The 18593-nt window shown below is 40.1% G+C and overlaps 2 protein-coding genes across 2 annotated transcripts; both read left to right on the top strand.

The window, feature by feature from the left end:
- Positions 1–1168: 1168 nt before the first annotated feature.
- On the top strand, positions 1169–9134 carry polk (polymerase (DNA directed) kappa). Its single transcript, XM_080051684.1, has 15 exons — positions 1169–1240; positions 1425–1554; positions 1646–1765; positions 2580–2732; positions 3231–3362; positions 3492–3665; positions 3836–4052; positions 4419–4543; positions 4751–4917; positions 5028–5060; positions 5173–5269; positions 5933–6104; positions 6249–7313; positions 8019–8067; positions 8214–9134. Exons 2-15 carry the CDS (start codon positions 1426–1428, stop codon positions 8287–8289), a joined length of 2709 nt encoding a protein of 902 aa, XP_079907810.1. The 5' UTR covers positions 1169–1240; position 1425; the 3' UTR covers positions 8290–9134.
- A 750-nt stretch (positions 9135–9884) lies between these two features.
- On the top strand, positions 9885–18175 carry ankdd1b (ankyrin repeat and death domain containing 1B; the record flags this gene model as incomplete). The annotated part of the gene is made up of 15 exons (XM_080050828.1): positions 9885–10056; positions 10470–10570; positions 10721–10819; positions 10929–11027; positions 11263–11367; positions 11460–11561; positions 11733–11831; positions 12365–12463; positions 12587–12685; positions 12864–12962; positions 13094–13192; positions 13433–13528; positions 17290–17491; positions 17778–17909; positions 18047–18175. 15 exons carry the CDS (start codon positions 9885–9887, stop codon positions 18100–18102), a joined length of 1659 nt encoding a protein of 552 aa, XP_079906954.1. The 3' UTR covers positions 18103–18175.
- Between the last annotated feature and the right edge of the window lie 418 nt (positions 18176–18593).

Here is an 18593-nt window from a genome sequence, read left to right as displayed (position 1 = left end):
GCAGCGTCAAGGTAAATATGACCACACTACAAGACCGGAAGTTATACATATTTGCCTTACAAATAAAACACTGACCTTGTTCATACAGGAATTTCGGTGCAACATAATTCCCACCCCATATTGATGGCATTTTTAAAGACTCATCCCTTCAGCTAACTTACATATTTTGTATCTGAAATAGCATGAAACATGTAACCACCTGTTTTAAACAGTCTTGTTTTGAAAATAAAATATCGGAAAGAGTTTAAATTTGTTAGTTTTACTTTGATTCTGCAGTCAGGATTTTGCGAGAAAGAGTATGGATTAGGACTCAAATGCATTAAAGCTTGTTTGAGTTAAACACATTTTCATATATTAATAGGTAAATTCAGCCCTTTTTGAGTCTGTACTCCATTCTATACAGTATGTTATGGTGCAACATCTTTTAATTTTTGCCTCATAGTGAGGTTACTTGCATATTGACATTTATAGTATTTCACAATAAGTGCTTATCGTCTCCAGACCGCTTTCCTTTTGTCTATTTTTCCGTGTACTTTAGACACAGTAGATAAAGCCCCAGTCTTGTCCAAGAGGTCCATTACATGTCAGAAAAATACCGATCATTTTATCCATACATAAATTAAATTAAACTTTCAGAGAAACTGAACGTGAGGTTAAAATTAAATAAAATAATCACAATCATCATCATCATGCTCAAAAACACTTTTTTATTTTAAATTACTTTTGGCAAATAAACGTAACTGTCTGTAAAACAAAACTTTGACTACCACATGAGGTCGCTGTGGGACAACTGGGAATTTTCCTAATACTAAACTGATTTCAACAAAAAAAGTATATAAAAAAGTTAATTCTTCATGGGACTACACCATGGACGTATTGTAAGGGCTAAGCCAATCTAAAAAAGACTTAATGCAGTTAACCTTTATGCCATTTGCACTTTGGGTTATATTAGGCTATTTTTGATATCTTTGAATGGGGTAAAAGGTGATCTGGCTTATCTTTATGACGAGCTGTGATCACGAATACCTTTTATGCGATAAAAGTATGTACCACTTTATTTTTACAAATGTATTTAAAACAATTGTAAACAAAGCAAGTACCGCCCTTTCCGGCGATGACGCATGTACGCGGAAGTGCCGCCAAAATCGTCATCGTCACTGTTTTCAAACATGAAGGGGCATGAACGCTTGACAGCTGAGCGATTTCAAACTGTTTGATTGTTGCTGGTCGGAGGGGAAAGGTAAGTTACTGATCGATTGATGTGTATCTGATGTAGCTATACAATAAGCCCACACGTTGGGATACATGGCTACAACTGTTGATAGTACAACATCTATTCATTGATCAACTAACTTCAGAACAGAGTTGAGGTCGTTAATAATTGGACACTAATGCCAATACACAGTCATCTGTCCATTCTTCAGGATGGAGAATGGGCTTGAATCCACTAAAGGAGAGGGCTTCCTCTCCAGAATGGCCCTCAATGACAACAAGGCTGGTATGGAGGGTCTTGACAAGGACAAGATCAACAAGATCATCATGGAGTCATCCAAGGTAGATAGTAAGCACAGTCCAAAAAAAGGTATGCTATTGTAGATTTGCATTTGAACAGTAACTCACTATTATCCTTGTCGAATCTCTGCAGGGATCCAGGTTTTATGAGAATGAGCTGAAGAGGGAGCAGCAGGTGAACCAGCGCATTGAGAAAATGATGCTACAAAAGGCACAGATCACAGAACATCAGTTAAAGAAAGCCGACGCTCAGGTATGTTATGGATTTAACTGGGCACGGTTGCTATCAATGTCTTTTAAGAGGTCACTTAAAAAACATACAGTCATGCCACATACAGTCATGCCCATGCACATTTTGACTTAAAGTTACTTTTATTCAACCAGCAAGTTTTTTCTTGATTTTAAATGACACAGGCTTCTCTCAGAAGATAATAAGACGATAAAACAATATGTTTCAACTTTTGCTGTGTGTTTTGGGTCGCAGCAAAAATTGTGAAGAAATGGTTAGCGGACAAACACATTAACGTTTTACAGTGGCCCAGCCAGAGTCCTGACTTGAATCCAACTGAGAATCTGTGGAGGGAGCTAAAGATCAGGGTGATGGCAGTGAGACCCTCCAAACTGAAAGAGTTAAAGCTCATTTCTAAAGATGAATGGGCAAAAATACTAGTGGAGACATGCAAAAAGCTGGTCAGCAATCATAGGAAGCGTTTAATTGCTGTAATAGCCAATAAGGGCTTTTTCTATTGATTATTGAGAAGGGTATGAATCATTTTGGACATGCCACTTTTTGTTCAGATGTAAATAAAAGCTGAAAAATATTTTTTTCCACAATGATGACTCTTACACCGTCTTATTATCTTCTGGGTGAAGCCTGTGTCATTTGCAATCAAGAAAAAAACTTGCTGGTTGAATAAAAGTAACTGTAGGTCAAAATTTGCCAGGGGTATGAATAATTTCGGGCTTGACTGTATATGCAGGAACCAATATGGTATGGTTAAGCTGCATTTCCAAATATCATGCTTCCTGTTCCTTCTGTGTTTTCTAAATATTGTCCCATGATTTAGGTGGAGAGGATGGCCTACGAGCTGAAGAGGAGTCGGGATCTAAGCCGTTTGATAGTGCATGTTGACATGGATGCTTTCTACGCTGCCGTGGAGATGAGAGACTGTCCTGAACTGAGGGACAAGCCAATGGCTGTAGGATCCATGAGCATGCTGGTGGGTTCAAATAGTATCTGTGGAACGGACACAATAATGTATTTGCTTGTCGAGTGTGTGCATCAGATACATGGCAGATGGTCCAGAACATGCCCACATGACATTTTAAACAAGGGGAGGAAATAGTATGGTAATAAAAGAACAATGCGCATGAGGTCACTGGTTACAGAGTGCATCTTTCTGTGATACAATTTCATCACAGAACCTTTTTTGCAAGGATTAAAAGTTATTCTTGTCGTATTTTGCAGCAATACTTTGTCTGAAATTATTACTTATTAATGTATTACTAATATCGCAGATATTGGATGAAAGTATAAATTCGCAATTTGTGCAATAAATGACTGTAGTATTAGAAATAATACAATTTAAAGTAATAATAACATTATTGAAATGTGTTCAAAGCAAATTCAGCATTCAAACAAGAGTGTTGTAACCCACATTCAGACTGCATCCATTATGTGAAAGTTTCATGTTGAGCTCTCGCCCTTTCTTTTCCAGTCAACATCAAACTACCATGCTAGGAAGTACGGGGTTCGCGCCGCCATGCCCGGCTTCATTGCAAAGAAACTTTGCCCGAATCTAGTTATTGTTCAAACCAACTTTGATAAATACAGAGCTGTGAGTGAAGAGGTAGGTGAGATGGTTCAACGCACATTAAAGTCATAAATGCATCTACATTCAAATAATTGTAGTAAAGGCTTTTTTTGTGGCTTCTTGCTTACACTAACAGGTGCTCATGATTTGGTTTCTCTCCGTTAGATCCGGGAGATTTTTGCCGACTATGACCCTCACTTCCAGCCAATGAGCCTGGATGAAGCCTATCTGGATTTCACAGACCACCTGGAACAGAGGCAGAGCTGGCCAGAATCCTTACGCACACATCACGTCCGCGCCAGCAGCACCGCCACAGGCAGGACTTCATTAGACAGAAATGTAGAATGATTTTATGGTGTGGTGTGTTGTTCTTCTGTAACTGCAACTTTTGCCATATTTACTGCACACATGACAGAACACACTTTTGTTTTATACTCTTGGAATCCATCTGATGATTGTATAATAATAATAATTAAAACTAATTTATTTTATGTAAAGGTGATGAGCAGATTGAGCTTTCCCAGGATATAGTGCCAAAGATGGAAGACCTGTCTCCAGTCCTTTTTGAGGACAGCCCGAGCTCCTCTCCCTGCCTGCAAAGTGCTCAAGGTGTTAGTGCCTTAGTCCCTGGTGGTGCGTTTGAGGTGTTTGGAAAGTCAGTAGAGGAGGCAGTGAGAGAGATGCGCTTCCGCATTGAGCAGAAGACCACGCTGACAGCCAGTGCAGGTGAGTGGAAAACCACTCTGATGTGTTTAATGAAACACCATAATTTTTTGTTAGTGGTTTGTCATTTTATAAAAATATTGCTACATTGAGTTTCACAAGTTACGTTAAGTATTCCTCTCTCTGGCTTGCAAACCAAAGAGATTTCGTCTTTGCTTTACTCCATCTCCCTCCAAAGTCCTGTCTCCTAAAATGAATACGATCGAAAGTTAGAAAATACAGGGACTCAGGCAAATCAACTGTATGTGTAAATCATTCTAAAGAGTAATAATTTTCAATAGGAATTATGTTCAACATTGTGTGGATGTTTAGTTACACTAGCCGTTAATTTGCAAACACACCATTAAATGACGCTATTCACTCTTCTAGGAATTGCTCCAAACACGATGCTTGCCAAGGTGTGCAGTGACAAGAACAAGCCCAACGGCCAATACAGACTCCCCTCCACTAGAGAGGCAGTCATGGCCTTCGTCCAGAATCTCCCAGTCCGCAAAGTACAGTATACACACATTGTTCAAACCAACACATAAACAGATCCTTGTGGAGAACTAGTTGGTGAATAATTACGGAAAGCTGTTACAATGTAGTCATGAGTCTTCTTTGTACTCTTGAAGGCTGACGGATGTGGTGTAATGAGGCGCTGGCAGATTATCAACATCAATATTTGAAGAGCGTCAAAATGTGTTTGTGTTTCCTTCGAGGTTCCCGGCATAGGGAAGGTGAGTGAGAAGATGCTCAATGCTCTGGACGTCAGTAGCTGTTCTCATCTTGGCCAGCAGATGGCGTTGCTGTCAGTGATGTTCTCAGAGACTTCCTGGCATCATTTCCTACAGGTTTCTCTGGGTCTGGGCTCTACATATATTCCCAGGTACTTTACCGCTTATTTAGTCAAACTTAACACAACCAATAGAAAAATGGAAAAGCTGTCATATAACACTCAGGGGAGTAATTAATACTCTCTGTCTTGATTTTATACAGGCATGAAGAAAGAAAAAGCCTAAGCACAGAGAGGTAGGAATTTAATGGGCCATCTATTGTCATAGACATTTTTGAATTGATTTTTTTTTAACACTCCCTCATCCCCTATCTGTCCCACTCTTTTCCCGTCACCTCACATTTACAGGACATTTAAAGAACTGAGTAAAGCCGAGGAGCAGTTGTCTTTGTGCAGGGAGCTCTGTGAAGACCTGGCACAGGACATGAAGAGAGAAGGTCTAAAGGTAGTGAATGAGAGTCTCTGTGTGCATTTCCCATACACTGTAAATGTAAATGTAGGTGAGAAAATAATGTCTCTTCATAGTTTTCATTTTATAAGAGGTGTGACACTGCTTGGATGAAACCTGCCTCAACACACATTTGTGATAGTAAGCAACCGGGGATATTTTAAGAGAAATGGATAACACCAACAAAAACAATAGAAATTCTTCTGTAGAATCACTCCGCCACCAAACTAAATCTCATACAATTACCTCAATAACCTGTTTCATTCCTTTTTGAATGGAAAGAGAACACATTGGTTGGCTCACCACCACCACCATCACCCTCCTGCCTGTGTCCTGATGTGGCCTTGATAGCTGCAGGAAATGGAGGGCCATTAAGGAGACAGCAGGGGCTTACTATCAGCCATGGAAATGTCTGCCTGATGATCACATTACTATAAAAAACGCTTTGTGGCATTTCTCGCCAAAATGCATTCAATCTAATCAATCAGCGTTATGACAGATAACTCAGATTTCCACCTCTCTGCTCTTTATGGGTTCTTCCATGCACCGTATCATTGATTATGCTTATGATTAAAAGGTTGTTGGACACCAGCCAGAAATGACCTCAACTGTATTTCACAATATGAATCCAACTGTATCTATTATTCATTTTCCTGAAAGGGTAAAACGGTTACACTGAAGCTGAAGAACGTGAACTTTGAGGTGAAAAGCAGGGCGCATTCCACGGCGTGTGCAGTTGCGTCGGTGGAGGAGATCTTTGCGGTGGCGAAAGACCTGCTCAAAACGGAAATAGACAATGAAAGCCCCCAGCCACTCAGACTGAGGCTCATGGGTAATAAGATATAGCAATATTGTTGTCAAACATGCCAATTCATATAACTAGCGTGACATACATCTTAATGATCTGTGACACACTGCATGATGAAATAATAATAACACGGTTGTCTTTGTCAAACCTTTTCTTTTGTGTTTGCAGGTGTAAGAATCTCCACCTTTGTCAGTTCGGATGATAAAAAGCCCTTGCAGAAGAGCATCATTGGCTTCCTTCAGTCGGGCAAGACGGACTCCAGTGGCTCCTCCAAAGAAACACATCAACAAAAGCTTGAGAAAGCCCATCTCTCTGAGTCTGATCACTCCTCCAATACCTTGCCGTGTGCTGGGCTTCCCGTGGTACAGAAATGCCATAGACAAGATGAAGTGACCGGTTGGAGTGTGCAGAGAGGGCTAGAGGGGAGCCACACTGCTGAGGAACCACAACAGTCTTTCTTCCAAAGGGCTCGTGCCAAAAGACTGCAACTCCAGGCAGCGAGTGACAACACACAAGAGGAAGGACGGGAGGAGAATGCTTCTGTGTGTACTACTTCTAGATTCACTCAAAATGGTCTAGTAGAGTCACCAATAAAAGTGCACAAGAGTCACCGCAAAGCCACAGATGATGATCTGTCCACAAATGACTGTGTTTCCCCCGTAGAGGCCCGTGCTTCCACGTCAGGCTGTGGAGGCACAGTGTCAGAGAGCCTCACCTGTCCCGTGTGTTTCACGCAGGTGGAGACGACGGATTTAAATGTCTTCAACTGTCACATAGACCAGTGTCTCAGCAACGACAACTCAAGTAGTAAGCCTAACCAAATCACAGTCTCTGATTCAGAGTCAGATTCCAATCTAGAGAATGACAACGATAGAGATTGTGAAGTGACGGATAAATGGCGACGGGGCTCTGTGGTCAAAGATGATACGGCAAAGGACAGTGAAAGACTCGATGCTAAAGAAGACCAACCCAGCTCAAAAAACAATTCTATTCCAAAGACGTTCTCGATCAATGGTGACAACAAAAGCATGACCCCGCCACATGGTCGGTCATGTACGGATAAAGGCCCCGTCCTCATCTGCCCAGTGTGTCAGCTGACCCAGGACAGTGATGACCTCATCATCTTCAACCACCACGTTGACCTCTGCCTGAACCAGCAGGTCCTACATGAGCTGGAGGGACAGGCATCTTCTCCCGTGAATCCGCCTACAGTTGCCCATAGTAAGGCCATAGGTGAGTGTGTCTATTACATTAAGTTGTTCAACCCCCAGTCTTTGCACTTTCTTACATTGTAATTCAACGGAAAAACCCGCAATAGCTACTTTTTTTGGCTCACTTGTGGGCATCAGAAATAATTTGTGAAGATAAAGCTTTCAAGTTGCCATCTAATACATTATTATGACAAATATAGATATTCATTGTGTTCCTTGTGTACTTTGGGGTTCCTGGTATGTCACTGTTGCCCTTCATGGATCTAAAGTCTAAATGTATCCATCCATCTCTGCTGAGGACGGATACGATCTTGTTAGAAATGTCTATGAACTGTGGCTGCATGACATCTCTTGGAGCAAACAGAAGGAATGGCTATTTGAGGAGGATGTCGGTGGCCTATGACCTTGTTATTTACTGACAGCGGCAGTGTGTTAGGCGTTTGTATCGATTCCCACTGAGAAAAGACATCTCATTTCAGCCCACCGGGGGCTTCCTTTGCCCTGGTCTTGGAAAATGGCTAAATCACTTTCTCACCTATTCATTTCCGACAATGAAGTAGCACACTGGTTTCCTCTTAAAAAAAAGCCTGCCTCCGAAATTGCACTCTTTTAGATCCCTGAAGCGGGGTTGCATTAGTTGGCCTCCTTGGTGGATAATTTGTAAAAAGAAAAGATCACGATGGAGGTTTTCTTTCCATGTTCTCACGAGTGTCTCTCTGTTCTGCAGACAGAGGCTATGTCCCGCCAACGCAAGCAAGTAAAGGCAAAAGCAAAAGGTGAGACTACGCTTGATTACAGATTTTATTTCCTGCACAACATGTTGACCATATGTCTCTGCATATTCCATGCACTGTTATTTAAGTAGTATGAATGTTTGAATGAATGTGCAAAATATGTCAAAAAGGAATGTTTTGACTTTCAGACGTGACTCGCCCTCCTCTCCTCCTTCTAAAAAGGCTAAAGGGTCGCGCAATACCATCGACAAGTTCCTGAGGTGACAGTTATGCACGCAGACTGTCCATCCTCGTCTGGAGGAGAAGAAGTTTTCTACAGGATATTTAAAAGACGAACACCTCTCCTCCTCTGCATTGAACGGAGCAGGTTTTCGTAATAAACAATAGGCAAATGAAAGGTTCAGTAAGCGGAATGATCAGTTTAGCCATCTTCCTGTCAGTTACTGCAGTTAGCAGACCCCTCCCTAGTCCCCACGTCACCACATTAATGCACTGCGGTCTTCAAGCAGCGAGTTATCTAGCATCATCTCGGATCAATAAGTGTGATTAAAAACATGATAAAAACCATCAAAACAGATATTGGGAAGGATTTTTTACCTGCTCCGCCATTGTAGGCGCATACACATTCACCCATCTGTCACTCTGCACGTGCACCGGCAGTGAGACGGGTGCCGGTTTGTAGCATTCTCTCTTCTGATTGGTTGTCAGTAGTGGGATCCCCGAAAAGTTTATTTGCCGATTACATGCACAGCGAGGGACAGAGAGATCGGCTTTATGAAACGTGCACACTATATAAGTGATCACTGTATGAATAAAGAGTGATTTATCACTTATTTTAACATAAATAAATAGCTTACTTCACCTTTAATGGAGATGTATATTTTACCCTGTTGTCTGTCAGTGCCAGTTGTCAAATGGCTGGTTTTCTGTTATTCAAGAAGCCTAATGTTTAATTTGAATTAATGCCAAATAGTTGGATTAGTGTATTTATTAAATACTAATTTGTAATTTTTTTGATTTTTAAATTAATCTTCATGTTATTTTATTAAGATATTTTTTTCAGTCATTTCCAGTTCTATTTATTGTGTGTTTCAATAGCAGTACTGCATATGTTTTATAATGAAGATAAGAGAATCTTTCTATCGTGTAAATAAAACAATTTTCAATAAATTACTATTCCGCTAATATTTTACTCCTGGCGATGATATTTATACACTTATTTACCACCCATTCTCCATTTTATCAGACTTTTTGCCAAGAAGTTACTGAAGAAGCACTCAGAATAAACACTGTTTTAAGATTAACAACTGGAGGGCTGTTGGTATCGGTCTTGAATCAGGTAGGAAAAAAACGCATGCCCCAGGTGAAACTGCATGTACATTGCTGAAAGGACAATGTGTAGTCAAACGTGCCTGCACAAGCAAGTTAAACTACCATTTGCACTTTATCCTAATCTTTTGCATACATTACAGCGTTTCCCAGACATTAAAAGTTTAAAAAAAACACTTTGTATAGCATTATATTGTTTCTTTATTGACAGAAGCCACACTCATGTCACCCACTGGTCGCGTGACACAGGTGAAGTGTGACTTGTACAATATTTTGTTACTCTCAGCAGTCTCAAGGGTGTGAGCTGTTAAAGTAAACATGGTTCAGCCCTTGATCAATATGAAAACAGTGTGGGTAGTACGCTTCCATGCTGAAGACGGGAACTAGGCTATGTTAAGCCCCACAAGACAGGTTCAGTTCATCCTCTGTGTGATCAGTTTACTTATGTATTTTGTTTGACTTGCTCCCAGCACTTGTTCATTTAAATTAAAGACTTATGTACACAAAGAGGATATATAAAGAGCTTTCCAATGGAGAGAAGAGCTTTGGCTCTGAAGGAACTGCTCAAGAAGCATCAACCTAAGAAGGAGAATTTGGACCCTAGAAACTGGATGAAAGGGGAGACCATGAAGGGCTTTTCGGACTTCATACTGAACAAGCACTCAGAAGATACAGATGACAGCTTTGACAACAGCGTGATGTGTGAGTACCCAAGGACAAGAAAGACAAAACAAGAATTACCAAACTTTATGGAGCACATTTTTTTAAGCAAGTTACTCTTGGTTAAGCCATTGAGTGTATACTGTTAAATCTACAGTTAATTATTAGTTATTTATGGTGGTGTACTGAGTGCATGCCCATGGAGTGACAGTCTCACTCTGTTTGCACAAGGCTGAAACATGGCTGAGCTCCTCCACAGCATATGAAACCAATACACTCATCTCAGTTTTCCTTACAGAATGTTCCTGTTAAGGTTTTGACTCAAATGGCATTGTCTTGCCTATTGCCTCACATATCATCTGATTGTGTATCAAGTCTACAACATGCTATATCAAATGATTAAATGTTACGTAAATAGCCATATATAAAACCTCCGTGCCTGCTGTGTTGTGCAGTGCTTGATGCAGAGAAGCAGTTTATGGAAGCAGCCAAGAGCAATGATGTGGAGGCCATGAAGACTCTTGCAAGGGGGCTCAACACCAATGCTAAGAATGTGGTGGGTCTAAATAGACAAACCCTTTACCGTCATCCCTGTGCACTGCATTGAATAATGTCACACAGACTCAAAGGCTGGTAATTTGGGATTTTGTGTTGAGGAAAACAATATATTAAAAGAACAATGTACTGATTAAGTTGTTTTTCTCAGCACGATAGGACTGCCCTTCACTTTGCAGTAGCTGGCAGACACGTGGAAGCTGTACAGCTTCTTCTACAGCGCAGGGTCAAGGTGGACCAAAAGGACAAGGTGAGGGGGGGCTGAAATGGCTACATCTGAAAAGCTTGAGACACAGCCAAAGCTTATCTCGTATTTTTAAGTAATCACAACCTTACTGTTTCTGTATTGTGTCTGGCAGTATGGTGTGGCATCCATTCATTTGGCTGCCTGGTTCGGCAGTTTGGAGATCCTGAAACTATTAGTGCAGGCTGGGGCTGAACAGAAGGTTGAGAACGAGGTAATCTTTTTTATAATGATTTTTCAGTACCTCACATAATTTAATACCTAGACATTAAACCATTGGTTTTAATATTTTCTTCACTTCTAAATGCTGTGTATATGTATTTTTTTTAAACACCACCATCACGTGCCCGATGCACCACAAATTAAATATGAAAATGGTGGATCCTTAAACTTCTATTTGCTTGATTACACAGAAAATGTCTTCTAAATTTTAACGTTTCCCACATCAGCAAGGAATGAACATCATGCACTGTGCTGCTATCAACAACCACACTGATATGGTGGAGTATATTATTAATGACCTACAGATGAAAGAACTAGACAAAGAAGACCAGGTAACTAGGCCTAATCATTTTTCATAATTCACTTTCTGGACAAATGAGTCAGACGTAACCAAAGTACCTATACCTAAATTATTCAATTTCAGTTAGGACACCGGGCATTTGCATTGGCGGCAGAGCATGGGCATGTCCAAATGTTAGAGATGCTGATTGAGCCATACCATATGGACACCATGAAGCCCAACAAGGTGTTGTTGTTGTTTTGGACTTGTTTATGTGTTTTTTGGTTTGCACCTATTTATGACACAGTGCTGCTTATGCTCACAAGCCTGAGTGCACATTTGTGTGTCACACCTGCAAGAATGCTCAAAGTCAAAAGCTCTTTGATGTGAGTTGTTTCCCTCCCTCCCTTCTGCCAGAGCGGAGACACGCCCCTGCACTTAGCTGCCAGGAACGGCCACTTGAATGCCGTCCAACTGCTGCTGCACAGCTTTGATACTCGGGATGAAGTCAATATGGTAGACAATCAGCGTAAACATCCTCTCTATCATGGTTTGGTTTGGGAAAAGTGTGTGTGCACAGTAGCTAATCCAGCACTGCTGGGCGGTGGCTATCCTTTGGATTATTCAAGATGCATCAAACATGTACTGGTTATTGAAATATAACAGGGGAGATGGTGTACAGTTCTCTCTCTGGTAAATTAAGCTACACAATGTATAGCAATTAAAGGTTGATTCCGGAGAACGCTTGTCAAAATCACTTTTCTCAAAATGGGTTTATATCGCCCTAATGATCCGCTAACTGTCTGCACTGTGTGTGCGTGCTGAAAAAATGCAGTGTTATACACAGCCTAGACTAGTATGTTGCTAGCTACGGTGGGCCCCCTTTTTTACATTTCCTTTGTTAACATTCCAGTTTACAAAGCCTAGGCTGTGTATTAACACCAGATTTATTTTCAGTGCGCACACAAAATACAGACAGACAGAATTACTGACTGTACCTTTAAGTAAAGCCACTACTACACTTATTTGATAGATCTTCTGTTTTGCAGGATGGTGAGACAGCTCTGTACCTAGCTGCAGACAACAATCACGAACTATGTGTCCTGGCCATGCTGGAGGAACATTGTGACCCCGACATCCTCACAACAGTAATGCAATAGTCCTGTTGTTACATTAAAGTGAAATACTCTAATGTGGTTAATCCTTTAAGCAGCATCAAATTGTGTTTCTTACTGGTAATAGGCCTATGACTAAAGCACCCTCTCTTGTAGGCCAAATGCAGTGCTCTCCATCCAGTTTCAGAGAGAGGAGACACATCAGTCGTCCAGGTCCTCCTAAAATACAAAGCCCATACAGACTTTAAGAATCAGGTAATAAAAACACAAGCTACGGGGCGGTTGTATACTCTTTTAAGGTTTTTTGGTGACACAGGTTATACACATTCATTCTTTTGGCTTCTTACACCCCCTGCCTGGAAGCATTTAATTGAAATTCTGCACATTCTCTCCGAGCAAGTTCATTTTTTTGGGCTCATGTTTGTGCTCTCAGCACCTTGACGCGCCTCTCCACCTGGCAGTGAGGAACAGTCACATCCCTGTCATCCATTCTCTACTTAATGCTGGCTGTGACATCAATGTCACCGACAAGGTATGATCACCTAAGTTACACAGTAAAATAAGATGTTGCTAGACTATCTATATGTAATTTAAAAACATACTAATAATTTAGGAGGTGTTTTCTGCATTGTATTGTCTTGTCCCATATCATGAACTGTGTAGCGGTCCCAGACTGCTATGCATCTTGCCGCAGAGCTGGCCAGATTAGAAGTTGTGGAAATGCTTCTTAAAGCTGGACTGGATCTGACACTTCAGGATAGGGTAGGAATTCCCACACAAACACAATTTCTAGAGCTAACAACAGTATATTTGCAGTACAGGTTAAATCATTTTCAATGTTCCCTGTTTCTTTGGGGTTTAATCATGGCAAAAAAATCGGATAGAAAACTATATATGCTTATTTAAGACATAAACTAAGCACGACACCTTGAAACTGTAAGATTAATCTAATTGACACCTTACAGTTTGCATATTTTGTTGTCCGTGTTGGATTGGGAGTAGCAGGGCAAGACGGCTCTGGGTGTGGCAGTTAGAGCGGATGAGGTGATTATTGTGGACATGATCATCAAAGCAGAAAGATACTACGCCTGGAGAAAGGTGTGTGAGTGAAACCGTGCTTTTAACTTTTGGCTGTTTTCATGTTTGCCATATAGTCCAGGCAAAATAGCGTTTTTCATAGAATAAATTGTAAAAGAATTTTTTTCAGCTCAGATAATTTCTATGAGGTGTCCAGAACAACATACTAAAAGTCCTAAGAAATCCTAGTTGGGGAAATATGTTTAATTCTCATCAATCCGAGATGTGTGCCAATAAGGCGAGACACCAATAAATCCCAATGGGGCTATTTTTTTCCTTTAGTCCTATCAAAATGAAACTTTACACAATGAAAGTATCCATGAAAATTTAAATGTTTTGTATTACAAGTTTCTTTGAAAATTTATTTTAATGTGCAAATGAGCTAGATACACTAATCGTACACGCCCAAAATAAACCCAAATAGGCTTAATTTTTTCCTTTACTCCTACCACAATAAAACTTTACATAGTAAAAGTATACTTGAAAAGTAAAACATTTTGTATTACAAGTTTCTTTTTAAATGAATTTGAATATGCACATGAGCTCCACACTTATTGAATATCCAATCATCGTACTGCCAATGGGTGATGGCGATGCTGCTTTTAGACTGGCCTCTATCCTGAAAAACTGGCTTACTTATAACAGGTGCCTCTCATGAATTAGATCCCCCCCCCGCCCCCCCCAGCTAGTGTAATTTTTTACTTTTTTCAGTGCCATTCCCTTTCCAATGCCAAATAGACGAGACGTAGAATCACAGCCTGAAATGGCATGGAGAAAGAGGAGATTGTCACACACCTTGGGACCAATTAACTCGCCTTTTGGAATTTTATTTATTTTGACTATCATTAATTAATTTTGATCAATACCAGTATTTTTTATATGAAATAACAGATTTTTGTTTATCAATTCCACATTTTTCTTTACCGGAAATCAATTGTTAAAACTGATAAAAAATAAATTATTTGACAACTTTTGTATGTGCAAAAGTTTGTGAACCCTAAGCTGCATTGCTTAAATGGAGCAGGTAAACACAATCAGGTGGGCCAAATTGAGTGATGAAATGGACCTTGTAATGAGAGATCTTTAGGGAAGTAATTGGGCGGCACCAGATAAAACAGAGATAAAACCAGGTCAGTTTAGGCTCACCAAAGTGAACCCATACAGGTCACACATGCCAAAAGGGAAAGACAATCTCAGAGGATCTCAGGAAGAGAGATGTGATGTTGCACATTTGTCTGGGGACAGCTATACATTAATTTATTTGGTTCTTGTGCCATAAACAGCTTGTGTGCATTCAGATCAGTATGATGCAACAAGAGTACTAACAAGTCTGTGTCATCACCTACTGAGACTGTGTCTTTTGTTCTGGCAGAGGCAATGGCAGTTTGGACAATGAGCACATCTGCATCGTGCTTTGCATGGTTTGTGATACACCATTTTTTGTCTTACAAGTTTCTTTGAAAATGAATTTTAATATGCAAATGAGCTATGCACTAATCAAATATAGGCTACCCAAAATATATCTGCATAGGCTTCATTTTTACCTTTACTCCTACCACATTAAAACTTTACACAATGAAAGTCTACATGAAAAGTAAAACATTTGTATTAGAAGTTAACTTATAATGGTCAAGGCTTTCCAGAAGGGGTTGGTCAAACGTCAGAACAGGGGTCACATCATACTGCAGAGCTTGAGTTGCCACAAACCTCAATGTTGAGTATATGCAGGATTCATCACTGGGATCAAGATCAATCATTGGAAGGAATGTTACTGAAGCTCTCCCAGGGTGTTCATCTAGAAGATGCAGGATCTGCATCATACCAGACCATGATGGCCTTTGAGAGTGAAGGAGTAGGGATGTCTTCCAGAAAACATCCAGCTGTGATGTTTTGTTATCTGCTGGCAACAGAGCCAGTGGCTGATACACAATAGGTTCACGTATAGGAGGAATCATAAAGTACTGAATGTGTATGCAACCAACCGCAGCAATATCTGCAGCAGTCACTTGGATCTTTAAAGGAAAAAATTAAGCCTATGCGGATATATTTTGGGTAGCCTATATTTGATTAGAGTATAGCTCATTTGCATATTAAAATTCATTTTCAAAGAAACTTGTAAGATAAAAATGGTGTATAACAAACCATGCAAAGCACGATGCAGATGTGCTCATTGTCCAAACTGCCATTGCCTCTGCCAGAACAAAAGACACAGTCTCAGTAGGTGATGACACAGACTTGCTAGTACTCTTGTTGCATCATGCTGATCTGAATGCACACAAGCTGTTTCTGGCACCAGAACCAAAGAAAGCAACAAAAACAAGACGGATATGGTGCATAAAGTAGACAAAGGAGTTACTTGGTCCCAAGGTGTGTGACAATCTCCTCTTTCTCCATGCCATTTCAGGCTGTGATTCTACATCTCGTCTATTTGGCATAGGAAAGGGAATGGCACTAGCCTGGAACTCCAGACCTGCCACTAGGCGCTGGCAAATTAAATGTGCTGCGCCTGTTGGTCTGGGCACTCTCCATTGAAGCTCATTAAATATGTCAAGAAATCCTGAGCTGCGTTTTAATTGGTTCTATCTGATATGGGCGGGCCAGAGCCCTATGTATGGTGCTCTGGGGCCTCGACCCTTTACAATTTGGAAGACGGCACTCAAATCTTTCATTAGCAAGTAAGAGGAATGTTCTGTTTTGCCGACCGACCACGGCAAAAGTTCAATTTAACAGTTAACCCCGCTGTTCGCTAAACGAACAGGGCTTAATACGTCACATTGTTCATTGCTCTGATTGGATGGAGTGCTATCAAATTCCGTGCAGTGGTATTTGAAGAGACAAATCTAATTCATGAGAGGCACCTGTTATACCCCTGGCAGGTAAGCCAGGCAGTTTTTCAGGTTAGAGGCCAATCTAAAAGCAGCATTGCCATCACCCATTGGCAATAAGTGTGGAGCTCATGTGCATATTCAAATTCATTTAAAAAGAAACTTGTAATACAAAATGTTTTACTTTTCAAGTATACTTTTACTATGTAAAGTTTTATTGTGGTAGGAGTAAAGGAAAAAATTAAGCCTATTTGGGTTTATTTTGGGCGTGTACGATTAGTGTATAGCTCATTTGCATATTAAAATAAATTTTCAAAGAAACTTGTAATACAAAACATTTAAATTTTCATGGATACTTTCATTGTGTAAAGTTTCATTTTGATAGGACTAAAGGAAAAAAATAGCCCCATTGGGATTTATTGGTGTCTCGCCTTATTGGCACACATCTCGGATTGATGAGAATTAAACATATTTCCCCAACTAGGATTTCTTAGGACTTTTAGTATGTTGTTCTGGACACCTCATAGAAATTATGAGCTGAAAAAAATTCTTTTACAATTTATTCTATTTTTGGCCCCAAAATGCCTTACTTTGCCTGGCCTAATAATCCATTCTTGGAAGCCTCCAAATCAATAATTACATTATTCATCAAATGATTCATTTCCTAACGTCACAATTTTGATTAGCCCAATCCGTTGTAATACTATCAAAGCCTCCATGGTATGAAATGACTCGCAACCCAGAAAAAGATTTGACAGCCAATTTGTCACCAATTTAATAAAGGGTGTGCCCGATTTCCTCTCCTTCTTGATTTTTCTAAATGTTCCAACTGTGGCATTCATATTGCCTATCATGTGTGAGAGTCTCCTTCCATTAATCTCTTTGCATGTGCCCCAGTGCTTTCTGAGGCGCCCTGGCCTTTATCATTCTGCTGACGTGATCTAATTGCCCTTTCAGGCCAACCCTGAGCTTAATGAGAGTGTTCACAACGAGATCCCGTTAACGTTTAAACTGGACCACCGCAACGAGACCAAGCAGTTCCGTTCGGTGGCCTGGCATCTGGCGTACGAGCTCCTGAAAGCAGAAGACTGGAAAAGACTGGCACTCCACTGGGGCTTCACCAAGGAGCAAGTGTTCGCCATCGAGGAGCAGTGGACAGGTACAACAAACTCACACTGAACTTCAAAGGTTTTTGACTGCATTTGGCAACTTTCCTGAAATACTTAAAACATAAGCCCCTTGTAGCCAAAAAGTTACACATTCAAATCCCTGACCTTGTGAGAAAAATACGACAATTAATAGTATACTTGGATATATATACAGTATATTTTTTTTTAAACATACTTGCCATTTTATTTAATCTTTCAATGCCAGAGACAATCTTTAGGCTTGTTTTACTAGTTGAATTATTTCCCTGATTGAGAGAAATGTGTTTTTGTCCACAGGTCAGCACAGCTACCAAGAGCATGGGAACAGGATGCTTCTGATCTGGCTCCACGGGGAAGAATTGGCTCAGAAGAGACCGGCTAAACAACTCTATGAGGGCCTCATCTTCATAGGGAACAGGAAAGCTGCTGGTATATTCAATTACATTCTTTTTTTCAAAGAAAATACATAATATAACAAATACAATTTATTAATATGTACAGTAGATTTACCGCAAAAGGATTTGTGCCAAAAAGTTATTGTAAAAAACGGTTACTTTGTCTTTCAGATATGATTCAGATGGAGGCAGTGGGCTCCAGCAGTAAGAGCTGCTGCATTTCATGAGGAGGAACAATGCAACATATGGTCGGACAAAATTATTCACAACAACTGGTGTACAGGAGGTTAGCAGTAAAATAATTTATTTTATTTGAAATAAAATAGTGCATCAGATTATTAACATATTACTTAAACAATCTGTGGTGGACGGTTTGTCTCAATTAAAAACATCAGTAACAAAAATATTTAAAATGTAATTTCACACATTAAAGTACAGATTTTCATATGTGCATAATTTAAAGTTTTTCATAGAAATAAAAGACCATTTTGCAATTCTAAACTCTTGTCTATCGGTTATTTACATGTGCTAATCTAAACATCTGTTTCTATGCAATGCTTGCAAAAATCCTATTCCTCAGGAAATTGTGTATTTCACATTTATGAAATTAAGCTGAAAAATTGCAATCAAATGTCCATTCAAATGTAGAGAACACAGGTATCCCAATAAAATAGAATTGAAACTAATGGCAAGGTGACTATTGCTAGGATTGTTGCAT

This window comes from Ammodytes marinus (genome assembly GCF_949987685.1).
Source record: "Ammodytes marinus genome assembly, chromosome: 2".
NCBI classification, from domain to species: Eukaryota; Metazoa; Chordata; class Actinopteri; order Uranoscopiformes; family Ammodytidae; genus Ammodytes; species Ammodytes marinus.
Note: the sequence above shows the minus strand (reverse complement) of the source record. Positions and strands in the feature narration are given on the sequence as shown.

Excerpts from the sequence above, each read along its gene's own strand:
- polk (XM_080051684.1), top strand. The coding sequence starts at position 1,426 with ATGGAGAATGGGCTTGAATCCACTAAAGGAGAGGGCTTCCTCTCCAGA. Across the intron at positions 1,555-1,645 it reads TCATCATGGAGTCATCCAAG|GGATCCAGGTTTTATGAGAA; the intron begins GTAGATAGTAAG and ends GAATCTCTGCAG. Across the intron at positions 4,918-5,027 it reads GGCTCTACATATATTCCCAG|GCATGAAGAAAGAAAAAGCC; the intron begins GTACTTTACCGC and ends GATTTTATACAG.